This window comes from Vombatus ursinus, unplaced genomic scaffold (assembly GCF_900497805.2).
Source record: "Vombatus ursinus unplaced genomic scaffold, bare-nosed wombat genome assembly UNPS02014791.1, whole genome shotgun sequence".
NCBI lineage: Eukaryota > Metazoa > Chordata > Mammalia > Diprotodontia > Vombatidae > Vombatus > Vombatus ursinus.
In genome coordinates, this window is record NW_020954569.1 from 50,376,311 (window position 1) to 50,397,052 (window position 20,742).

Sequence of the window (20,742 nt, forward strand, 5' to 3'; positions counted from 1 at the left end):
CATCCTCACCTGGACGTCCTGTGTTCTCTGACATCCTTCAAGACTCAGCTTGTCTCCTACATCTTGCAAATGGCCTTTCCAGCCTTCTCTGTCCCACCTCCAGTGCCTTCCTTCTGAGGTTATCATCCATTTACATTGTATGTGTATATATCTTACCTGTGTATTACTGTGTGTATATATCTTTTATCTACCTATTTATTTATATGTTGTCTCCCTCCCAGCCCCTTAGGATGTGAACTCCTTGAAGAGAATGACTGTTTTTGCCTTCCCTGGTATCCCCAGTGCTTAGCACAGTGCCTGATGCATACTAAGTGTTTAATAAAGGCTTGTTGACTGACAAGCTCAACAAGGGAGAGAGACATGATGATGGTCATCAAACATGTCAAGAGTTGGCCCATGGAAAAAATAATAATTAGACTTGTTCTGCATAACCCCAGAAAGCCAAACAAGGACCAACTAGTTGAATTTACAAGGGGGCATATTTCATCTCAATATGATAAACAAGTGCGGTAGAAACAGTTCTGAATTTGGAGTAAGTTGCCCTGGGTTTGAATCCTGAGCTGTATCTCACTACTGGAGCCAGATAGCTTGGGAGGATAGTGTAAGGCTGTTGACTTTGTACAGCCCTCCCTCACTTAAATCCAATTCACTCGCATTCCTACTGAAGTAATTAAAATGGAATGGGGAAAGCAAGTTGAGAATCAAAATCTAACTTTCTCATATAGAAACATCTGTCTGAATTGTCTGAACCTGCCAGCATTTCCTTGGCCTTCTTAGTTATTTAAAGACACATAAATAGATCATGGAAAAATCATCCTCTTCTGGGGGGGGGGAGTTTGGATCATCAGGATAAACCACAGGCATCTGGGAATTACAGTTCCTGTAATTCCTTAGAAAAAGTCTGGTTAAGTGAAAAAATCAATTTTTAAAAAAAGAGCTATGGGGGCAGCTAGGTGGCACAGTAGATAGAGCACCGGCCCTGGAGTCAGGAGGACCTGAGTTCAAATCCGGCCTCATATGCATAACACTCATTAGCTGTGTGACTCTGGGCAAGTCACTTAGCCCCAATTCACACACACACACACACACACACACACACACACACACACACACACAGCTATGAACACTTAGAAAGTAATTGGGATCCCCAGGTCATTTCTTTTATTAGGTAGCTAAGTGGAGTAGTATATATAATAGTAGACTTGGATTCAATAATACCTGAATTTAAATTCTCCCTCAAATACTTACTAGCTGTGTGGCCTTGGACAAGTCACTTAACCTCAACATCAGTTTCCTCAGCTGCAAAACAGGGATAATAATATCATCTACCTTAGAGAATTATTGTGGGGATCAAACATGGTAGAATGTGATAGCATATGTAAAGCACTTTGCAAACCTTACAGCTCTTTATAAATGCCAGCTCTTATTCATATATTCCTATTTCCACTTGTGTCTAATCATTACACTGAGGTAAGATGCTGATAGTACTTGAATTTTTTGTACTGAAAAGCCCAAGTTTGTATCTGCTTATAAGAATGTGTCAAGATATGTGAAAGGATTTGCAAACTTTAAACCATTATGTAAATGCTATTATTATTATTTATCATCATTATTGTTGGTATTATTATTATTGCTATTTTGTGATAGGGACAAAGGAAGGATCCAGACCTAGGAAAGTTTGAAACAGGAGAGAATGCTTTTCCATCTACAACTGTTTTCTATTACTAATAAGAAGACTTTCATTTTTTTCTGTTAGCTGTTTCTGTATCATTTGCTGATCATCTAATGCTTTCATTTTTCCTATCTTTTATAAAAAAAAATTTTCTTCGGTATGCTTCCATTAGCCAAGATTATTTAGACAAAAGAGAGGAGCAAAGACAAGCCAGAGAAGAAAGGTTTGTAATCTGTCCTTTTTCCCATTTTAACCACACAGTTCTTGGAATTAAAACATAAAACTAACCAAGCATGCAAGAAAAACCATTAAAGTGAAATATTTTAATATGGTTGCAGTTTAAGTTAAATCCACTAACTGCTCGGGTAACTGGTTTGATTGAGAAATTGGATATTTTGGTTAACTGCATTTTATAGGTAAGTGCCATGGAACTACTAAGGATGAGGGTGCTTCTGGATAAGATTTAAGAACCTTTCTTCATTTCCAGAACTCACAGGTATGCAGTATGATTAGGGGAAGGGAAGAGAGAGAAAGGAACACTCATTTATTAAGTTCCCACTATATACCAGGTACTGTACTGAATGTATTATAAATATCTCACAACAACTACCTGTAAGCTAGGTGCTATTATTATCCCCATTTTAAAGTTGAAGAAACCAAGGCATCTTGAGGTTAAATGACTTGCCCAAGCTCACATAGCTGGTAAGTATCTGAGGCCAGATTTGAACTCCTGACTGTAGGCCCAGTGCTCTGTCCACTGTACCACCTAACTGCCTATAATCATTTTATTTATTGATATTTTAATTATGTGATTTTAAAAAATCTTACCAAATAAATATCTTAGCTCAGATTGCTGTTCTTTGGATTCAGTGTCAATATGCTTTTTGGAAAAATACAAGGTTAGAATTGTCTCTGATGACTCTAATTAAGCAAAATAAGCCACTTGAGTATTGGTTAAAAAAATAATCTTTTTTTTTCCTTCTGTGTCCTTTATAGCCTAGGGAGAGGTTAATAGATAGATGGTGTGATAGAGTGTAGGATTTGGAGACAGGAAGACCTAAGTTGAAATCTCACCTCTCATGCTTACTAAGTTGTATCACCAATACACCAATACCAATGCACTGAACCTTTGAAGTGCTTCTGCCCACTCCCTCGGGCTTATCTCCAAAGTCCCAGAGGCCTTGTGATCTTTCTTGGTGGAGGGAGTCCCACACCAGTAGTTCCTCTCCCTGGTGAAATCATAGATCCTTTCTGTATTCAAGTCCCGTCTACCTCCAAATGTACTTCAAAATGTAGCTTCAACACTAGAGGATGCCTGGGTATTTCTGAGTGACTGTGTCAGTGAAAAGTGAAGTATGGATACCATCATTTGAACAAATTAGCAAAATGAAGCAACCAAAAATGCAGACTACCTTTTTATTTTGAAGAATTCCAGTGATTAGAGCCACCTCATAACCAAGGCTGTAGAATTCGCTTTAAATATAAAAATTGATTTTTTATCTTTTGTTTTTGTCTACATGTATGATTTCATTGATGTGGAAAGTCCCTCCAATCACTTAAATTGGCAAACCATCTATAACCTATATGAGAATGTTGCCTGGGATATTAAGTCATTAAGTAACTTAGCCAGAGTCACATAACCAAGTAGGTGTCAGAGACCAGACTTGAACCCAGCTTTTCTTGACTTCAGAATTGCTCTTCTACCTACTACAGAACACTGACTTATCCAACTAGATAATTACCATGCCAAAAAATCAAGTGTAGCCAAGAAATAGGAAGCAAACAGGAGGCCAATAGAGAAACTGAGGAGTTTTTCTTTTTTTTTCTTTTCTTCTGCATATTTTTTCCATTGAGGGAATTTATTTAATTTTATTACATATAATTGTCACAATAACAGTCCTTGCATGATAACATGTCTTTCTCTGTTTTTGAAAAATTGAAGGATTTGGAGAGTTCAAATGTGTTTTAGATAGAGTCCCAGATTCCAAACTTTTTTAGATTGGGTGATTGTACTCTTAGGTTATGTCCACACATGGCAAACAAAAACAGCTGTAGTTGTTTAAAAGCTACTGGTGAGGTCTCAGGGTATTGTGTCTTAATGTCTGAGCTATCTCTGACAGACCTTGAAATGTACTGAAATGATTGGGAAGAAGCTATTTCGTTTCGTTATTTTTGGCCACTTATTTTTCTCCAAATAAGACAATTAAGATGGTCCAAAAGGCTTGGCTGATTGACTGCTCTCCTCTTCCTCTTCCTCTTGCACCCACTCAGATTCCAGGATACACTGTGAGTGGCCATGTTTGTTCTTTTAAATGCTTCTCAAGTGCCCCCCCAGACTCTAAAATATTGTGCTTCTATAGCCCATTACTGGCAAATAATTAGAGCCACAGCTTGTGGTTCTATAACGTGGTGGTTTATCATTTTAGGTTTTTTAGCAGCCCAGAACTGTGCTTTGTTTTGAAAAAGTTTCTCTTGGGTACTTTATTTCTGAAGATCTATATAGATAGCACCAGGAGAATAAGGTTTTCCCTACTCAGTGCAAACATGACAGATTGGAGAGCAAATGAAGAAAATCCCAATTCATTGAGAGATGGGAAGTGGAAACAAACTAAAAGCTAGGGTATGGCCTGGGAGGCAGGTGATGTTAAAGGTTAAGGAGAACACAGAAATGGGAGTAATTATCTAACCAGTCTTCCAAGTAGCTAAAGATATTTCGTGGTTCATCAAGCTGATGTGGTCATACTATGCCACTTCATGGAAAGATGGTATTTGGGACAGAAATCATAGGAAATGGTTGATTTCGTTATGCCAGCTAATGGTTAGCAAGATAAATACTATCGTATAGCCTTATATTCTTCGTTGACACATTTTTTAACCAGGATCAGAGATGTTGAGCTTGGAGAGCGTCAGAAAGGATCTGCTCTCTGTCTCTCTGTCTCTCTGTCTCTCTCTGTCTCTCTCTCTCTCTCTGTCTCTCTCTGTCTCTCTCTCTCTCTCTCTCTCTCTCTTTTTCATAGTCTATGACTTGGGCCTTAAAGGAAGAGAAGAATTTTACATTGGAATATGTGAAGACTCAACAGTGAATAAACTCACTGAGGGAGGAGAGGATTTAAAGGAAGAAAGGGACTTGTAAGATACACACAGTAAAGGAGAAAGAGGAGGAAAAAAATAACAAAGAGGCCAAAGGAAAAGTTGTCACAAAATTGTGTGAACCAGGAAGCATAGTGTCACAAAATACAGGAGAGAAAGTTTTAAGTGATGGGTGATTAACACTGTCACATGTTGCAGAGAAGTTGAATGTGATAAGGAGTACAAGGGAACAGTTTGCTCTCAGAATTTTCAGGTTAAAAATGGTTTAGAGGCCATTTAATCTAGACTCTCTACCCAGTGCAGGAATCTTTCTCTAGGATTTCTGACGAATGATTCCTCAGCCTCCTCTTAAACATTTGCATTGATAGGGAACATTTCTTCTCATGGAAGGGCAATCATTGTTCAGTTCTGTGGAACAGATTGAGCTCCACAAGTATGTATTAAGTGCCCACAATTCAACAAGCATTTATTGGGTACTTGCTGTGTGCCAGGCATTGTGCTGGGTGATAAGGATTCTGAAACAAAAATGATCAGTCCCTGCCCTCAAGGAGCTCACATTCTATTCAGGAGATACAACTTGCCCACAAAGAAGTCAAGGCAAAGTAATTTGAAGAGAGAGAAAGCTCTTAGAATTAGGGTAATTGAGGAAGGTTTCACTGAAGAGATGGTACCTAACTTAATCCTCAAGGGAGTATAAGGTTATGGGAGCTGAAGATGAAGGTGGAAATGCTGCCCTCCAGGCCCAGGAATAGTGTGAGTAAGTGAACAGAGGTAGGAGATGGTATGCATATAGAGTCTGAGAAATAGTTTGTGACCTGTCTTAGCTAGAACATAAAATGTGGGAGAGGGATTAATAGGAAACAAGACTGAAAAGGAATGTGTGAAACCAGAATGTGGAATGTTTATGTACTAGGCTGAGGAGTTTGTATTTTATCTAAGGCAAAAGGGAGCCATTGAAAGTTTTAGGGCAGGAGACTGATAGTCAGACCTGTGCATTAGGAAAATCATTTTGGCAACAGTGTAGAAGATGGACAAGAGAAGGGAGACACCAGAATTGGGAAAACACATTAGGAGCCTAGTACCATGATTCAGGTAAAAGAATTAACAATGATGATTAATGATAGTGACATTAACCGCAACTATCATTTTTAAATCACTTCAAGGCTTGTACAGCACTTTACAGGTATTATCTCATTTGATCTCCCTAACAGCCAGATGAGGTAAGTGCCATTATTGTCTCCAGTTTACAAATAAAGGTACTGAGGCTGAGAGAATGACTTGCCCAGTTAAACTAAACCAATAAGTATCTAGAGGGACCTAGCTATAGTAGATACCTAATAAATGTCATTGATGCATTGACTTGAACCCAACTTTGGGTCCAGCACTCTGGATACTACCATGAATCCATTAAGAACAAGCCACAGCAAAATAGGGTTTTATTTAAAAAAATAACTTTTCTAGGGTTATTAATTGTAGATAGAAGTAGAAATATTGGTGGAAGTATTATCTATATATAATATACCTGAATTCCAGAAAAGCATTTGACAAAGCCACCCTTCTTCTAAACTTTCCATTTCTGTTTAAGGCACCACTGTTCTTCCAAGGTCCCAGGCTAACAACCTCAGCATTATGGGTGACTTCACTCTCCAACACTTTCACCCAGTTGACAAATCTTATGTCTCTGTCTCTGCAATATTTCTTTCCTCTCCACTCAGACAACTACTCCCCCCTAGTTCAGGGCTTCATCACTTCTGTCTCTGTACTGTTGCAGTTAACTTCTAATTAGTTTCCTTACCTGAAGTCTAACCCTTTCAGTCTCTCTTCCACACAGCTTCTTAAAATATCAGTCTAATCATGTCAGTCCCCTGCTCAGTAAACTACAGCAACTCCCTATGACTTCTAGGATCTAATACAAATTGCTCTATTTGACACACAGCACTTGATATTTTGTCCACAGGGATATCCTGAAAAGGCACTTTGTCAAATCCCTTTCTGAAATTCAGGCAACCCAAACCCAAAGCAAATCTACCAGTTTAGTAACACTGACAAAAGGAGTAAATAAAACTGTCTTGTATTTTGTTCTTATTGATTTCATGATGTTTTCAGTGATCTTCTTTTTCCAATTTTAAAATAATTTTTTTCTAGGGACTGCCATCAAAGTAGTTTCTACATTTAACCCTTTTCCCCCTTTTGAAAATTTGAGCAACATTTGCTCATTTCTAGTCTTTTGACAATTGTCCTGTCCCCATAATTTCTCAGAAATTATTGACAGTGATTCTTTGATCATGTATATGATTTCTTGCAGTATCTAGGATCAAATTTTTCTGAGCCTGGAGATTTTAGCTCATTTAAAGAAAGTAGATGCTCTGTTACTATCTTTCTCACCCACTCTGGGCTCTAATTCTTAAATATGTTTTCCTACCTTTACCAATTTGAAGATTCCTTTATATGGTGGAAAAAGTAGAAGCAAAATTATGTGACAAGTGACACCTTTTTCTCTTTTTACTCCCCTTAGACTTTTTCAGATGCCTTATCTTATTCAAGAATTGAACTGTTCTGACTGTTATCACCATTTAATGTTACTGTTTTCTGTTCATCTATGCTTGTATACCCTTCTATCTTCTGAACATTTCTTATTCTAATTTCTGTTACCCACAGTGCCTGAGTGTCCTACTTAAATCCGAACTACTTGGAAAGCTCCAAGTTTCCAAGTACAGCCATGAGCATAACCATGCCTTGGACTTCCTCATTGAGTTCTTCCTCCTCTAAGACTTTTTACTCTAAAATACCCTATGACCAGCACTTCTCACCTTTCACCTATCTCACTGCCTCACTTCTGCTGAACTTGCTCAAGTTCAAATAGTTTTGGTCCTCAGAAAAGATTAGTAGGTGCCCATGACCTAAAATTGTATAGAAGTCAGGTCAGAAGTGACGGGAAACTCTCAAGAGTCAAAATCTGAAAACACACACACACACACACACACACACACACACACACACACACACATTTATATGAGGAAGAAAAGGAGGAGTCATTTCAAGAGAATGACATGAATGTATAAGAATCTCACTGATGAATTTAGACTCTTTTTTAAAGACACAGAAGATGGAAACATGTACAAACAACATAGCACAAATCCAAATCATTTTGCTTTTCTCTGCCAAGGATAATTATCTTGGACTGAAAAAAAAATGGGAAAAATGGCTAATAGGGAATTGAAATCCAGAATAACTAAGGAGATAATAAGAGAAAAACTAATTACCGTTAAGGAATTCACTTTACCTTCATTCTAGGATAATGAATTGGCTATTATGATTTTGTGCCATTGTCAGGGACCTTTGAAAGATCATAGAGAAGACATACAGGACTGGAACAGGGTAAATTTCCCAATTTTCGAAGAAAGGGAAGAGAATGGAGTCTGCCAATTATAGACTTGAGATTCCTGACAAAATTCTAGGGTGTTACATTAAACAAATATTTACTGAATGTATCTCATTAGCAGTCAAATAAAACACTTAGGTCTTTTTCATGAATGAACTGCTGGAAATAAACATCTTCCCCCCCATTCCATTCTATATCTGTGTAATTGATCTTTTTTTTAAGAGCCATACTTTACATTTATCCATGGTAAATTATGGCTTATCTGGTCTTATCTGGTTCCTGCCTAGTGGAGTCTTTTAAAATCTCAGTTCTCTCATTCAGTATATTAGTGATTAGATTTTAGTAAATCTTTGTAAAACAAAATAGAGAGTTAGATAATTAGATTATCTAATTAATTCGATTCAATTCAATAAACATGTATTAAATGCCTACAATATATTGCCTAATTAGAATTAAGTAGATTTCAAACTGGTAGAATAATTCAATCCAAATAGCAGTCATTAATGAGTTTATGTTATTTTGGAGTGAGATCTCTAAGGGAGTGCCCTTGCTTTCATCATTGACTAAAATAAAGGTGTACTTATTAAGTTTACATGTGACATAAAGCTTCAATGGCCAAAAAATTGGGCGACAGAATCAGGATCCAGGAAAATCTTGACAGGTCAGACATAATAGAGATAGACGTAAGGTCCTAAACTTGAGTTAGTGAAATGTTTAACATTTATCATGATACTCTTCAGAACATTTTTTTTTTAAGTTTTCCTGAGCCTATTAGTACTGGTTTGAAGTAGTCCTTTGTATTCAACCTTTATTTTATGTCTGTTTTTCCACCTTTTCTACTTATGGGATCATATGTTTAGAGTTGGAAGAGACCTTTGAGAACATTTACACCAGCCTTCTCATTTTGCAAATGATGAATCTGAATTTTGAAGAGTTTAAGTGAGATGTGCAAAGTTGCACAAGTTACTACTTGTAGCAGAGTAGCAGAGACAGGATTTGAATACAGGTCTTCTGTCCTTCAGTCCAGTGACCTTTCCACTGTAGTATGGTGCCCTCTTTATGCTTCATTGCTCTTCCTATTATACTATTTGTCCTCTCAAATCTAACCTCATCATAAAACTTTCTAGGTAACTTTACTGCTCTCTTTAGATGCTTCCAAATATTTTTCCCCTTATTCAGCTTGTTTACAATTATAAAATCAGAATTTTGCTTTTGAGACTTTCATTCTGTTAAAAACTCTTAACCAGTCTCTCCTCTCTCCAATCCATCTTTTACACAACTGTCAAAAGGACCATCCTAATATGTGTCAGGCCGTATCACTCCCCTCTCAGAAGCCTTCAATGGTTCACCATCCCTTACAGGATAAAGTCCAAATCCATGACCCTTCACATTCTAGCTCCAGTGTACTTTTTCAGTTTTCTTTCATTCTCTGAATTCCAGGTAAGTTTTTTTCCCCTCATCTAGTCTTGCACTTTTCCAGCTTCTGGAATTCATGCAGTCTCTCATTCCTTTTTCATCTCATCTTACTGAAATATTCCTTTTTCCAAGGTTCAGCTCAGATACCACCTCCTCCATAAAGTCTAACCTGATCCAATCCAAAGTGATCTCTTCCTGCTCAAATTTTCCTAGTGTACTTCATCTATGATTTTACCCTATTGTACTTGTATCATATTTAATTGTGCATTTTCATCCTGCTAACCAAGTAGATTCTAAACTTTACAACCATGTCAATTTTTCATTATTTGTAACTAACACCCAACACAGAGTGGGTACTTAAGAAAATTGCATTGAATTAACTGTGAGTTTTTAGCCATCTTTCCTCTGAACTTTTAGAGATTTGCTTTATTAAAGTGTAGGATAAAGATATTTTGATGCTGATTGGTCACTTTCATGGCCATTATAAATTCTTAGATGACTTGATCATTGCCTCTTCTGTCTCTTCTTCATCCTCAACCACTTTTTCCTTGTTGGTCAGAGGAGTCCAAAGTAAGAGGTCCCTTTATGGCTTTCTTCCCACTTTCTGGAAAATGAAATTGTCATCAAGGAAGGTGCCATTTTCTTATTCTCCAAGTAAAGATAATCAAAAGCAAAAACTTCACCAGCTTCTATGTATGTAATTTAACCATTCCCCAATCAATTCTTTTCTACTGTGCCTCTAGTTTTTTGCTATTAAAAAAGGGGGGCTATTATAAAATACTGTGGTGACTTTTCTTTTTAACTTTTACCTCCTTGGGGCATATGCCTAGCAATAAAATTGGTTGGTTGAATTGTTCTGACATTTTAGTCACTTTCTTCGTATAATTCCAAATTGTTTTCCAGAATAGTTAGGCCACCAACAGTACATTAGTATGGCACATTTATTTTCTTTTTCTTAATATTTTTATGGCACATTTATTTTTGAGCAGCAGCAAACATTTATTGGGTGTCTGCTTTGTACCAGACACTGTCCTAGGTGCTGAGGTGATTACAAATAACTACAAAATATGACTCATTCTCAAGAAGCATAAAGTTAGTACAGGGATATAAGCTGTGTACATGTACAAAGACAACTAACAATACAAAACAGTAAATCATAAATGGCAAATGAAGGTCTCTTCTAGTTAGAGCTATAGGACTTTCAGTGGAGAGAGAAATTACTTCCAGTTGCCATGCTATTAGAAGCCTTCTTGCCTCCCTCATCTCCCCACCCCCACATTCCCCATGAAGGTATGGACTGGAGCTGAGCCTAAAAAGGTAAGAGGATATTACAAGTGAGAGAATTACTAGAGCCTTTGAGGCAAGAAAACAGGAATGTATATTAAACTTTGCATTGGTTTCCAGAAAATCTCTTAAAATGTGCAACAACTTCCTCATCATAAGTGTATTAGGATGTAGCAAGGATAGCTTGTTTATGGCTGAAACACCTGCAGAGTGAGCAGATTTGGATTTTGGGGATTTGGAGGGCTCCTTGGGTGAGAATGTCATAATCCATTGGCCATTGGTTACTGACCACATAGATTGTCAAGGATACGCAGGAGGGAGACAGGTCTCAAAGTTGCTTTTTAGGAGTTTAATTGTGGATAAGATAGTCATAAGTCTGCTACAGCTATATTCATCAATTTATTCCTTAGCAAATAATGGTGGGTAAAATTAGCAGACATCTGGAAGAGGCACATATTTCAAAGTTATTTTGGTCTGATTCTATAAAGCATAGTATGAAGAATATGATTGGTAGCTGGTCTTAATAAGCAGTGAGTTCTGCCTGCCTAAAATGCAAAACAGATGTATCTTTGTTCTTTTAAACTGACTTTGATGAATCAACTCTATGTGACGTCAGGTCCAAGCTATTGGGTGGCTGAGTCCGGCTCAGAAATATTTTAGAATATAAAAAAGTTTCCATTGTAGACACTGAGAGAACAAAGTGAATTCCAGCACATTGCTGTTAGCGTTGAAGCAGGTTCAGAAACTCAGAGGCCTCAATCCAAACTCTCACTATTGGTATTTTTCTAAGGAACTTTTTTTTAAGCCATTGCACTGAGCCATCCTCCTTTTTCCTCATCTGTGCACTTTTCAGAGTTGTCATTTAGAACCATCACTGTTGTGGGGGAGGGTTTGTTTGGATTATTTCTTTAAATGCTTCCAAAGAGATAAAGATAGGATTAATGCAGAAAAGAACAGCAGTATCTGAGGACCAAGTGATATTGTCTTTTTTTTTCCTATTTGAGCTGTTATGAATGATGCACATTTTTTCTTTATCATTAATATCTTGGCGTTGCTGTCCTTTTCTGGTAGACTGACCCATCAGTCAGTTTTGCACTGTAGTCCATGCATCAGGAAATCTGCTCACTCTGCAGGTGTTTCAGCCATAAACAAGCAGCAACCACAGCCTTCTCTTTCTTTTTACGGAAACCCTTTGGAATTTAACTTTCAGATACAAATACTTGGAGCAGTTGGCAACGGAGGAGTATGAGAAGGAGCTGAGAAGTCGGAGTACAAGCCGCGGCAGGACTGAGCTCTGCTTAGACTTGAGTGCTCCTGCTGCCCCGTCCTCTCCAGTCCCTAAGTGCATTAGCCCACCATCTCTGCCGTCCCGAGAGGAGCTTAAGGAAATTTCAGCATCCCAGGAAACAACCCAGCCTGTTGAAGGTGAGTCCAAAAAAGAATATAGGGAACTGAGTCATCTCACAATGATAATTTTCTTCACTTAGCTTAAGTCTTTTGTTTGGGCAGCAACAACCTGCTGTTCATATCTGTTCAGTACAAAATAATATTGAGATACCAAATAGGGATAAATTGAAGCCTGTCACGTAGATTTCTTCTACCTGCTTCGTCTTCCTTCATTTCCTTTACTCAGTTACATTCTGATGTCTTAGTAACTGCTAACTATTGATGATATATTGTAATGTGGGATATCTGAAAAGAAAAACATCGTATGGAGCTAGATAGAACTTTGACATTTGATACTGAAGCTAGAAATAATTACAGATTATGGAATAATAATAAAACATCATCTTGTCCCATTGTTATGGAAAAAGGAACTTTCATTGCCAAGACTATAAGGACAGGACTATCTAAGCAGGCTAAATTATTCTAACTGAAGCTAAAATGAGTTGAATGTAGCACAGGAAAAAATGTTGATGTAGAGAAAAACAGAAGCCAAACAGCAAAGAAGAAAAAATGGTTTAAAAAAATTTTCCCTTTCAAAAATGTTACTATCATGTGGCATGCGTGTGCACATGTGCAGAATTTCCCTAAGGAAATTCTGGGTGTACTTTTTACTGTTTTTAGAGAAAATTGATTGCATGCTGTACACTGCAAACTTTGTTTCCCAATTATTTTCACTATTTCTAATGCATATTAAAAATAAGTTTTCATGCTTGCTTTTTGCCATCTAGTGTGGTCCCTGTGTACTGAATGGTTAATTAACAGTGAAATAACTATCACAGCTTTGTTTAATTGCACATTATAGTTTGAAGCTAGCTAACTAAAGAAAGCAGAGATAGTAAATCCATAACTCTAGAAGTGTTTCCTAAACATAATGTAATAAAATATGGTTTAGTTTAAGTCAAATGGCAGCTATACAACCTCAGAATTGAATGTACTCAAGAGATTCATTCTGTCTAATGTGTCCTTGTCTTTGTGACTGCTTAAGGAGCAGGGGCTTGGAAATACCATTTCAGCAAGCAGTAATAAATATTTTAGTACCATCTAAGACTACTTTGGTTCTATAGACAATGACTAGATTGAGAAAGTGTTGGCAGCCTCCTCTGAGATTAAAATTTTGGAAATTATGGCCATTTACCTAAAGATTTAATCTTCTAATGCTATTACATTGAATGTGAAGCAGGTACATTGTCCTTTCACAAACCTACACATTTGGGTCCCTGTTTTGAAGCATCATTCTATCACCTGGTCTTAATGGTGCCAACAGTTAGGGCAAAAGTACATTTGTCAGTAGCCAGTTAAAGAAATTCCACTGGGATGTTTCATTCTACTCTTTCAATCTATGCTGTGAACAAACAGTAATAGTAAGCTAACATTTATATAGTACTTTAAGTTTTGCAAAATACTTTACATATTTCATTTGATCCTCATAGCAGCCCTTTGAGATTGGTTTCATTATTATTTCCATTTTACAGATTGGAAAACAGACAAATTAAGTTACCTGCCCAGCATCATGTAGCTAGCAAGTAAGTGTCTGAGGCAGGATTTGAACTCAAGTCTTTTTGATACCAAGTCCAATCCACTGTGCCACCTAGGTGTCTTATTTGAGCCTGAGCAAAGGCAGCTTACTCCATCCTACCCGAGTAAGATGGCAATGTCTAAGACAAGCAAAAAGCATGTTCAACTATATGTTATTCAGTCATTTCAGTCGTGTCCAATTCTTTGTGACCCCATTTTGTGGCAAAGATACTGGAGTAGTTTGCCATTTCCTTCTCCAGCTCATTTTTCAGATGAAGAAACTGAGGCAAAGTGATCTCCCCAAGGTAACACAGTTAGTAAATGTCTGAGGTCAAATTTGAACTCAGGTCTTCCTGACTTCAGGTCTGGTACTCTGTCCACTGCGCCACCTTGCTGCCTGTTAAACTGTTAAAAGGTTGTAAAGGGTAAATTAGTGGTCCACATCAGCTCAGTAGACTAGCATGAAGCAATAGTCAAGACAAGATCGACAGGGTCCAAGAGTGTCCTTTCATCTCTCAGTTGAATGCTTAATATTGATACTTCCTTGTGTTGTAGCTACAAATATCTTCCTGTAGTCAAGCTTGGCCAGCTGCAGTTCATTTGACAGCCATCCCTGGAGGTCATGCAGTTAGAGAACACCAGTTCTATAGTAGACCTTGCCTTACAAATATGAAGATACTTATCAAATCTTTATAAGAAAACACAAAATACTTACTTTGTGTAACTTCCTAGTGAAACTTGAAGTAACGTCAAATTTTCGAGTTTGTTTTTATTATCCCCTTCACACCACTCTCTACCCTCAGAATAGAGTTAACCAAGAAGTTGTTTTGTCAAGAACAAACAGTAAGGCCTTTCTGGAATCTTTCCTGGAAATAGAATGCCTGAATCTAGGGAAAAGAAAGAATATTCAGAAGATCAAAACAGTATTGAACACAGTTAATGTCCTAAAGAATAATTTTTGATTTACAGGAGTATGTGAACTTTCCTCCATAGGCTGAATGAGTCCATTGGAAGTTAAAATAACTTTTGCTCTTCTTTGTATCCCTGTTAGCAGCTAATAAAGGTTCGTTGACTGACCGAGTGGCATGAATCTAGTTTATTCTCTTTATCCTCAATGCAAGAGTATTTGAGGATGGGGTAGAATTAGAATTACAGTGGGGTGGATTGGGACACTGAAGGAGCCACTAAGAATAATTTCCAGGGGCCTCTCTGAATCTGTGTGATCACTGCAGCAACACTGGAGATACTCCTAAAAGTTTTGGTCACTCCTGTTGGCAGGCTGTCTCTCTGCAGGCTTTTCTTCTATGTAATCCAGAGAAGATGTGCTGTTTGCCTTACAGACTTGTTGTGAGGAAATCGTTTTGTAAATCTTAATGTCCTTCATAAATGTGAATTGTTATTACTCTATTATAACAGGACTCTTTGTCAAATGGTAAAAAAAAAATGGAATTGATTAAATGTTCCTAATAATTAAATGTTCCACCACCATCAGATTGGGAAAAACGGAGTCATCCAAATCTTTGAACTACTGAAAACATCTGGTATTATGTAGACCAGATATCTAGATGACAGACTGAACTTTTTACTTTTTATCCAGACGTGTTGTCACTGAGGGATGGCACATGATCGTCTTACTACCCCACCTTCTAACTCCCTAAAGAAGAAAGTCCCAGTGGTGTACGTTTGCTGAGAGGGGAGGAGGGAGGGAGGAAAGGAGATCCCAGAACTGTCATTCAGAATATAAGCTCCTTTAGAAAACTCTCTCAAGTGTGTCACAAATTCCTGAAAATTCTTAAAAGAAACAACAGGCGGCACAGTAGATAGAGTGTTAGAGTGGTTCAGGAAGACTTGAGTTCAAATCCTATCGCAGAAGCTTATAAACTGGATATCCTGGGACAAATCACTTAACCTCTCTCAGCCTCAGTTTCCTCACATGTAAAATGGGTATAATAATAGTACCTACCTCCCAGAGTTGTTGTGAGGACAAAATGAGATAAACATATTGCTTGTTATTATTATCAGCAATAACAACAATAATAATGGCAGCAGGTGGTGCAGTGTATAGAATGAGGGGCCTAAAGCCAGGCAGACTCATCTTCCTGAATTCAAATCTAGCCTCAGACATTTACTAGCTGTGTGACCCTGGGCAAGTCACTTAACCCTCTTTGCCTCAGTTTCCTCATCTATAAAATGAGCTGGAGAAGGCAATGGCAAACCACTCCCGCATCTTTGCCAAGAAAACCACAGATGAGATCATGAAGAATCTGACATAACTGAAAAATGACTACACCAATAATGATGATGATGATGATGATGATGATGATAACGAAAACAACTATAACCCCCACTATATGTCTTAGAATCATATCTTCTTTAACCAGAGACCTTCCTAATCAGTATACTTTATCAGACAGTGGTGGTACTTGCTGTCCAGTCATAATTGTGATGTGTTCCTCAAGTTACTATTCAAGTTGTAGAGAGGAGTTTGCCCCCATTTGTTCAGATGGTCTGGTCTCCCTGGGTGCAGCAGCAAGCATTTTTCCAAAAAGCAGCCTTGAATTCAATGTCATGGTGTGTTTATATCGTCTCCAACCCAAATGAGGCTTCAACTTACAACTTTGATATCATCATCATCTTGTTCTACAACAAGCTGAACTACCCCACAAAACTTTAAGTACTTCCTTCTTCCATGTTACATACAGTTTCATGCAATTTCTGAGGCATGGAAATACATTTCGTTTATTCTTTTTTTTTTAATGAGGCAATTGGGGTTAAGTGACTTGCCCAAGGTCACACAGCTAGTACGTGTCAAGTGTTTGGTCTGAGGCCGGATTTGAACTCAGGTCCTCCTGACTTCAAGGTCGGTGCTCTATCCACTGTGCCACCTAGCTGCCCCTCATTTATTCTTTTGCTAGAGTTCTTAGCTCATTAGCATCAGAAGGACCTCAGAGATCACCTAGTGACAGTATCTTAGAACCTCAAAGACCAGGTAGGCCAACCTGTACCTGAATAAGAGCCCCTTCTGTCATCACACGCAACAGGTGCCTTCATTTTAATGATGAGAAAACTGACTGTTAGAGAAATTTAGCAGCTTGCTCAGAGCCACATAAGTTGAAGGAAGAGCCTGATGTCCTGCTCTGGTGCTCTTTTCTCTATGCCACAGATCTCTTTTAATTTCCTATTCTTCACTTACCCTGCCCTACACATTTAAAGGACTTTTCATCTTTGACCTTTCATCCTGTTATCATTAAATAATCACATGCTATTGAATTCATAGCCATGGAAGCTCTTAACCAGTTCACATTAGTCAAAGAAATAGGCACAGCTTTCAAATGGTGGCATCTTTCTTCAATCTGATTCTCATGGGAGTTATTCTAAAGATACAGAGGTAACTCCTTATATGTTCCTGTCAGTGCAGTTGACATACTAAAAGTAACAATTACATTGATGTCTTTCAGGATTAGAATGCCCATTTCATAGAAATTAAGCTAAGAAATTCATAAAATAGAAGTGAATATAATTGATATTATGAGTACTACATATATTGTTCCACTTTCTTTTTAAAATTGGCATGATCATGATATCATAACTAGTATCATATCCTTATTTTTATGTTCATATGTTATATCTGAACATATCTAATAAGTGATGAGTGTGACTGGTTGTTTTGTTAAATTACTTGTTACTTATTTGTCTATAGCCAAAAGACTTTGTTTACATGACTTTAGATAATTCAGATACAAATAAGAAAACAAAAGACTTCTAATATTGAATGTTGGCTTTTCTTGTTATTAGATATCTAGATGTATTTAAGTTACATCTTTGTACCTAAAGAGCATGAAGTGTTTGGTCCTAAAGAGCAAAAATGTATTTTCGTTAGTAAATTATATAGCTTGAACTTTTTTCCAGAAATAAAATTAATTAAGAAGTTAAAAGGACCAACTTCCATTACCTGTTTTGGGAGGTCGGTGAGAAGGAAGCTGTAACTTGGCTTTACCAGCCATTTCTGAGTTTGACCTCTCCAGATGGCCCCTATATCACTCAGAAGTCACTATCTCTTCCTCTACAAAATCCTCAGTCTACAGTTTTTCTTGCTTTTCTGTCTCAGATTTTCTGTTTAATCCTGCTGTTGGGTCAAACATGGGTTATCTGATCCCCAAATCCTGTGCTTTTCTCAGTATGCCATGTTGCTGAAAGCAACTTCCAAGCAACAAGTGCTCATTGAACATGTGCTTGAATACTTCCAGGGATGTGGTTCATATCTCCTTTATTCCTTGAGTGAGCTGCTATACTTGCTACAGAATCTTTACTTCTATTCAATTGAATTTTTTTCCCTTTAGTATCTTTTAGGGTGAAGAACATGAGTCCTCGAGGCCTCAGGTTCCCCACCCCTGAATCCACAAGTCCCAATTCTTTCTTTTGTACCAATGCAGAATAAGTCTGTTCCTCTTCCTAAATGAAAATTCTTCTAATCATCAAAGACAGAGATCTTGTCCCACCTTAGATTTCTCCATCTTTAATTCTGTCATAATTATTCTGTAAATAAGATGGTTTCTAGATTTTTCTGTATAGTGGCCGCCCCCCTCTAGAGGTAATCTAGCCTGTAAAGGTGCTTTTTGCAACATGGCATCCAGAATTAACCATATTTACAATAGATAGTCCTATTTACAGGATAAGATCTGACTAACTCTGTTTATTGTGAGATAATTAATTCCCATGATCTGGACATTATACTGCTATTAATTCAGCCAGTTTTTTTTTAAACTACTTTTCACTTTTATATATTTATGTAGGAATTGTATCTAGTCTACTTCAGTAAGGATTAGGGGAGAATTATTAATGTAAAAATGAATTATTAGGTATAAAAAGGTATTAGAGACTAATTGTCTAAAGGGAAGCCCAATTCTATAGTTGTATATTGTAGAAGGAGACTTCTGAATTACATGAAAGGGAGTAGATGTTTAGAATTACGTATGTGCTAATAATTGCTACTCAATTTGGCTCTAAATTTTCTAGAAGTTAAGTAAAGGATAAAAACTCTTGGATCATAGAACAAAAGAAATCATCCAGATTTGTCTGAAACTTTTTTTTCTGGAATTAAACTCAGGGAAGAACTCACAAGTCTTTATATAAGAGCTGGACTCCATAATAAGCAATGTCTTCTCCCTCATTTTTGAGAGTCAGAATAGTGTAGTGGAAAGAGTATTGAATTTTATATCAGAGCACCTGGGTTTTAATTCTAGCTCTTGATTCTTACTACTTCTGGATCATGTGCAAGTCACTTAATTTCTCTGGGTCTCAGTTTCCTGATTTGTAAAATGAGGAGGTAGGACTAGATGACCTCTAAGTTTGCTTATGACCTTAAATGTGTGATCCAATAAGAAAAGCACATGAAGATTGTTGGAAGAGAGAATTCATGTATCAATCCTCCATGACATCTGAGAGAATAACATTAACTTCTTGTTCAGTGAACTTGTGCAGGGAAAGAGAATATGATTGAAGTATTTTGATTTCTGATGACTCAGCAGTACGGAAGGTGCTTAATATATATTTGATGAATCGACCTTAATCAAGAAGATTCAGTTGTTCACCCATCCATTAAGCTGGTTTTCAAATATGTGTTGTCCTTACTGAGTCTTGGGAAGGTGTTCAAGCTCAAACGGTTTGTGACTGAATTTGCTAACAAGTGCCCATAGAGCAGATACTCTCGGTTTGTTAAAGTGAAAGCCACATGTTTAAGATACAAGACATGAGGAAAATAGTGCTGGCATTCTGTTCTACGGTTTGGCCCAAAGACAGTCCCTGTTTGTTTAATCAAAGACTGATGATAGGTTGATGAATGCTGCAAATCATCTTAAATTGCTCTTAGCTGTATTCTTGGTGAGACAGATTAACTATTCCAACAGTGATAACCAGGGATCACTAAACAGTATGTTTCTGAAAATTGCTTACTCCTCATGAAAGATTTAATTTGAAAAACTCAGTCCTGCAGTTTCTCAAGAAGAAAGCCAGTAAAGAGTTTTTAAGGAATGCCCAACAAATCAATGGATCTGTAATTGAGGCCCCCCCCCCAAAAAAGAAAAGAAAATTATTTCCCTTTTTAAAGATAGAGTGGGATACATATTTTTTATACTAAAGAAACCATTTTGTTGTTGTTGTTCAGTTGTTTCAGTCATGCCTGACTCTTTGGGATCCCTTTTGGGGTTTTCTTGGCAAAGACACTAGAATGGTTTGCCATTTCCTTCTCCACCTCATTTTACAGATGGGGAAACTGAGGCAAGCAAGGTTAAGTGACTTGCCCAGGGTCACACAGCTAGTAAATGTCTGAGGCTAGATTTGAAGTCAGGAAGATGAGTCTTCCTAATTCTAGGCACTGCATCACCTAGCTGCCCTACTGGTAAAGTTATTATAATAGGCTAGAAAATTCTAGATTTGTCCCACACTTCAGGACAGATTCTGAACAGTTCAGTTGGCAAGTAATCTTCAGTGTCATTTTTGTTCCTGTATGATTAATCAGCCTTTATTAAAGTTTTTTGTTGATATATTATGCTTTTACATATCCTTCAATTCTGACTACTATCTCTCCCCCCTCTCCCATTGATCTGTATCCAATTATTAGAGGGAGGGAGGGAGGGAGGGAGGGGGAGAGAGAGAGAGAGACAAACAGACAGAGACAGAGACAGAGAGAGAGAGAGAGAGAGGGAGAGAGAGAGAATAATTCAACTAAAACTTTTGAGATGCCTTTTTTATATAGTCTTCCATACCCATAGGCTCCTATCTCCCTACAAAGAGGGAGTTGTCTGCTTTTTGTCAACTCTTCTTCAAGGTCAAGCCTAATCATCATAATTACAGAGCTCATTTTTGTTGTTGTTGCTCTGTGCAGTGTTGTAGTCATGTATGTATTGTTTTTCTGGTTCTGCTTATTTCCCTCTGCATC

At 37.5% G+C, this 20,742-nt stretch overlaps 1 protein-coding gene across 1 annotated transcript in view; it reads left to right on the forward strand.

Moving 5' to 3' along the window:
* The window catches only part of FHOD3 (formin homology 2 domain containing 3), a 687,613-nt gene that overhangs the window by 569,362 nt on the left and 97,509 nt on the right, over positions 1-20,742 (forward strand). Inside the window, exon 13 of the mRNA XM_027869130.1 lies at positions 12,055-12,269. Coding sequence (XP_027724931.1) covers positions 12,055-12,269 — 215 coding nt within the window. The remainder of the gene's footprint in view (positions 1-12,054; positions 12,270-20,742) is intronic.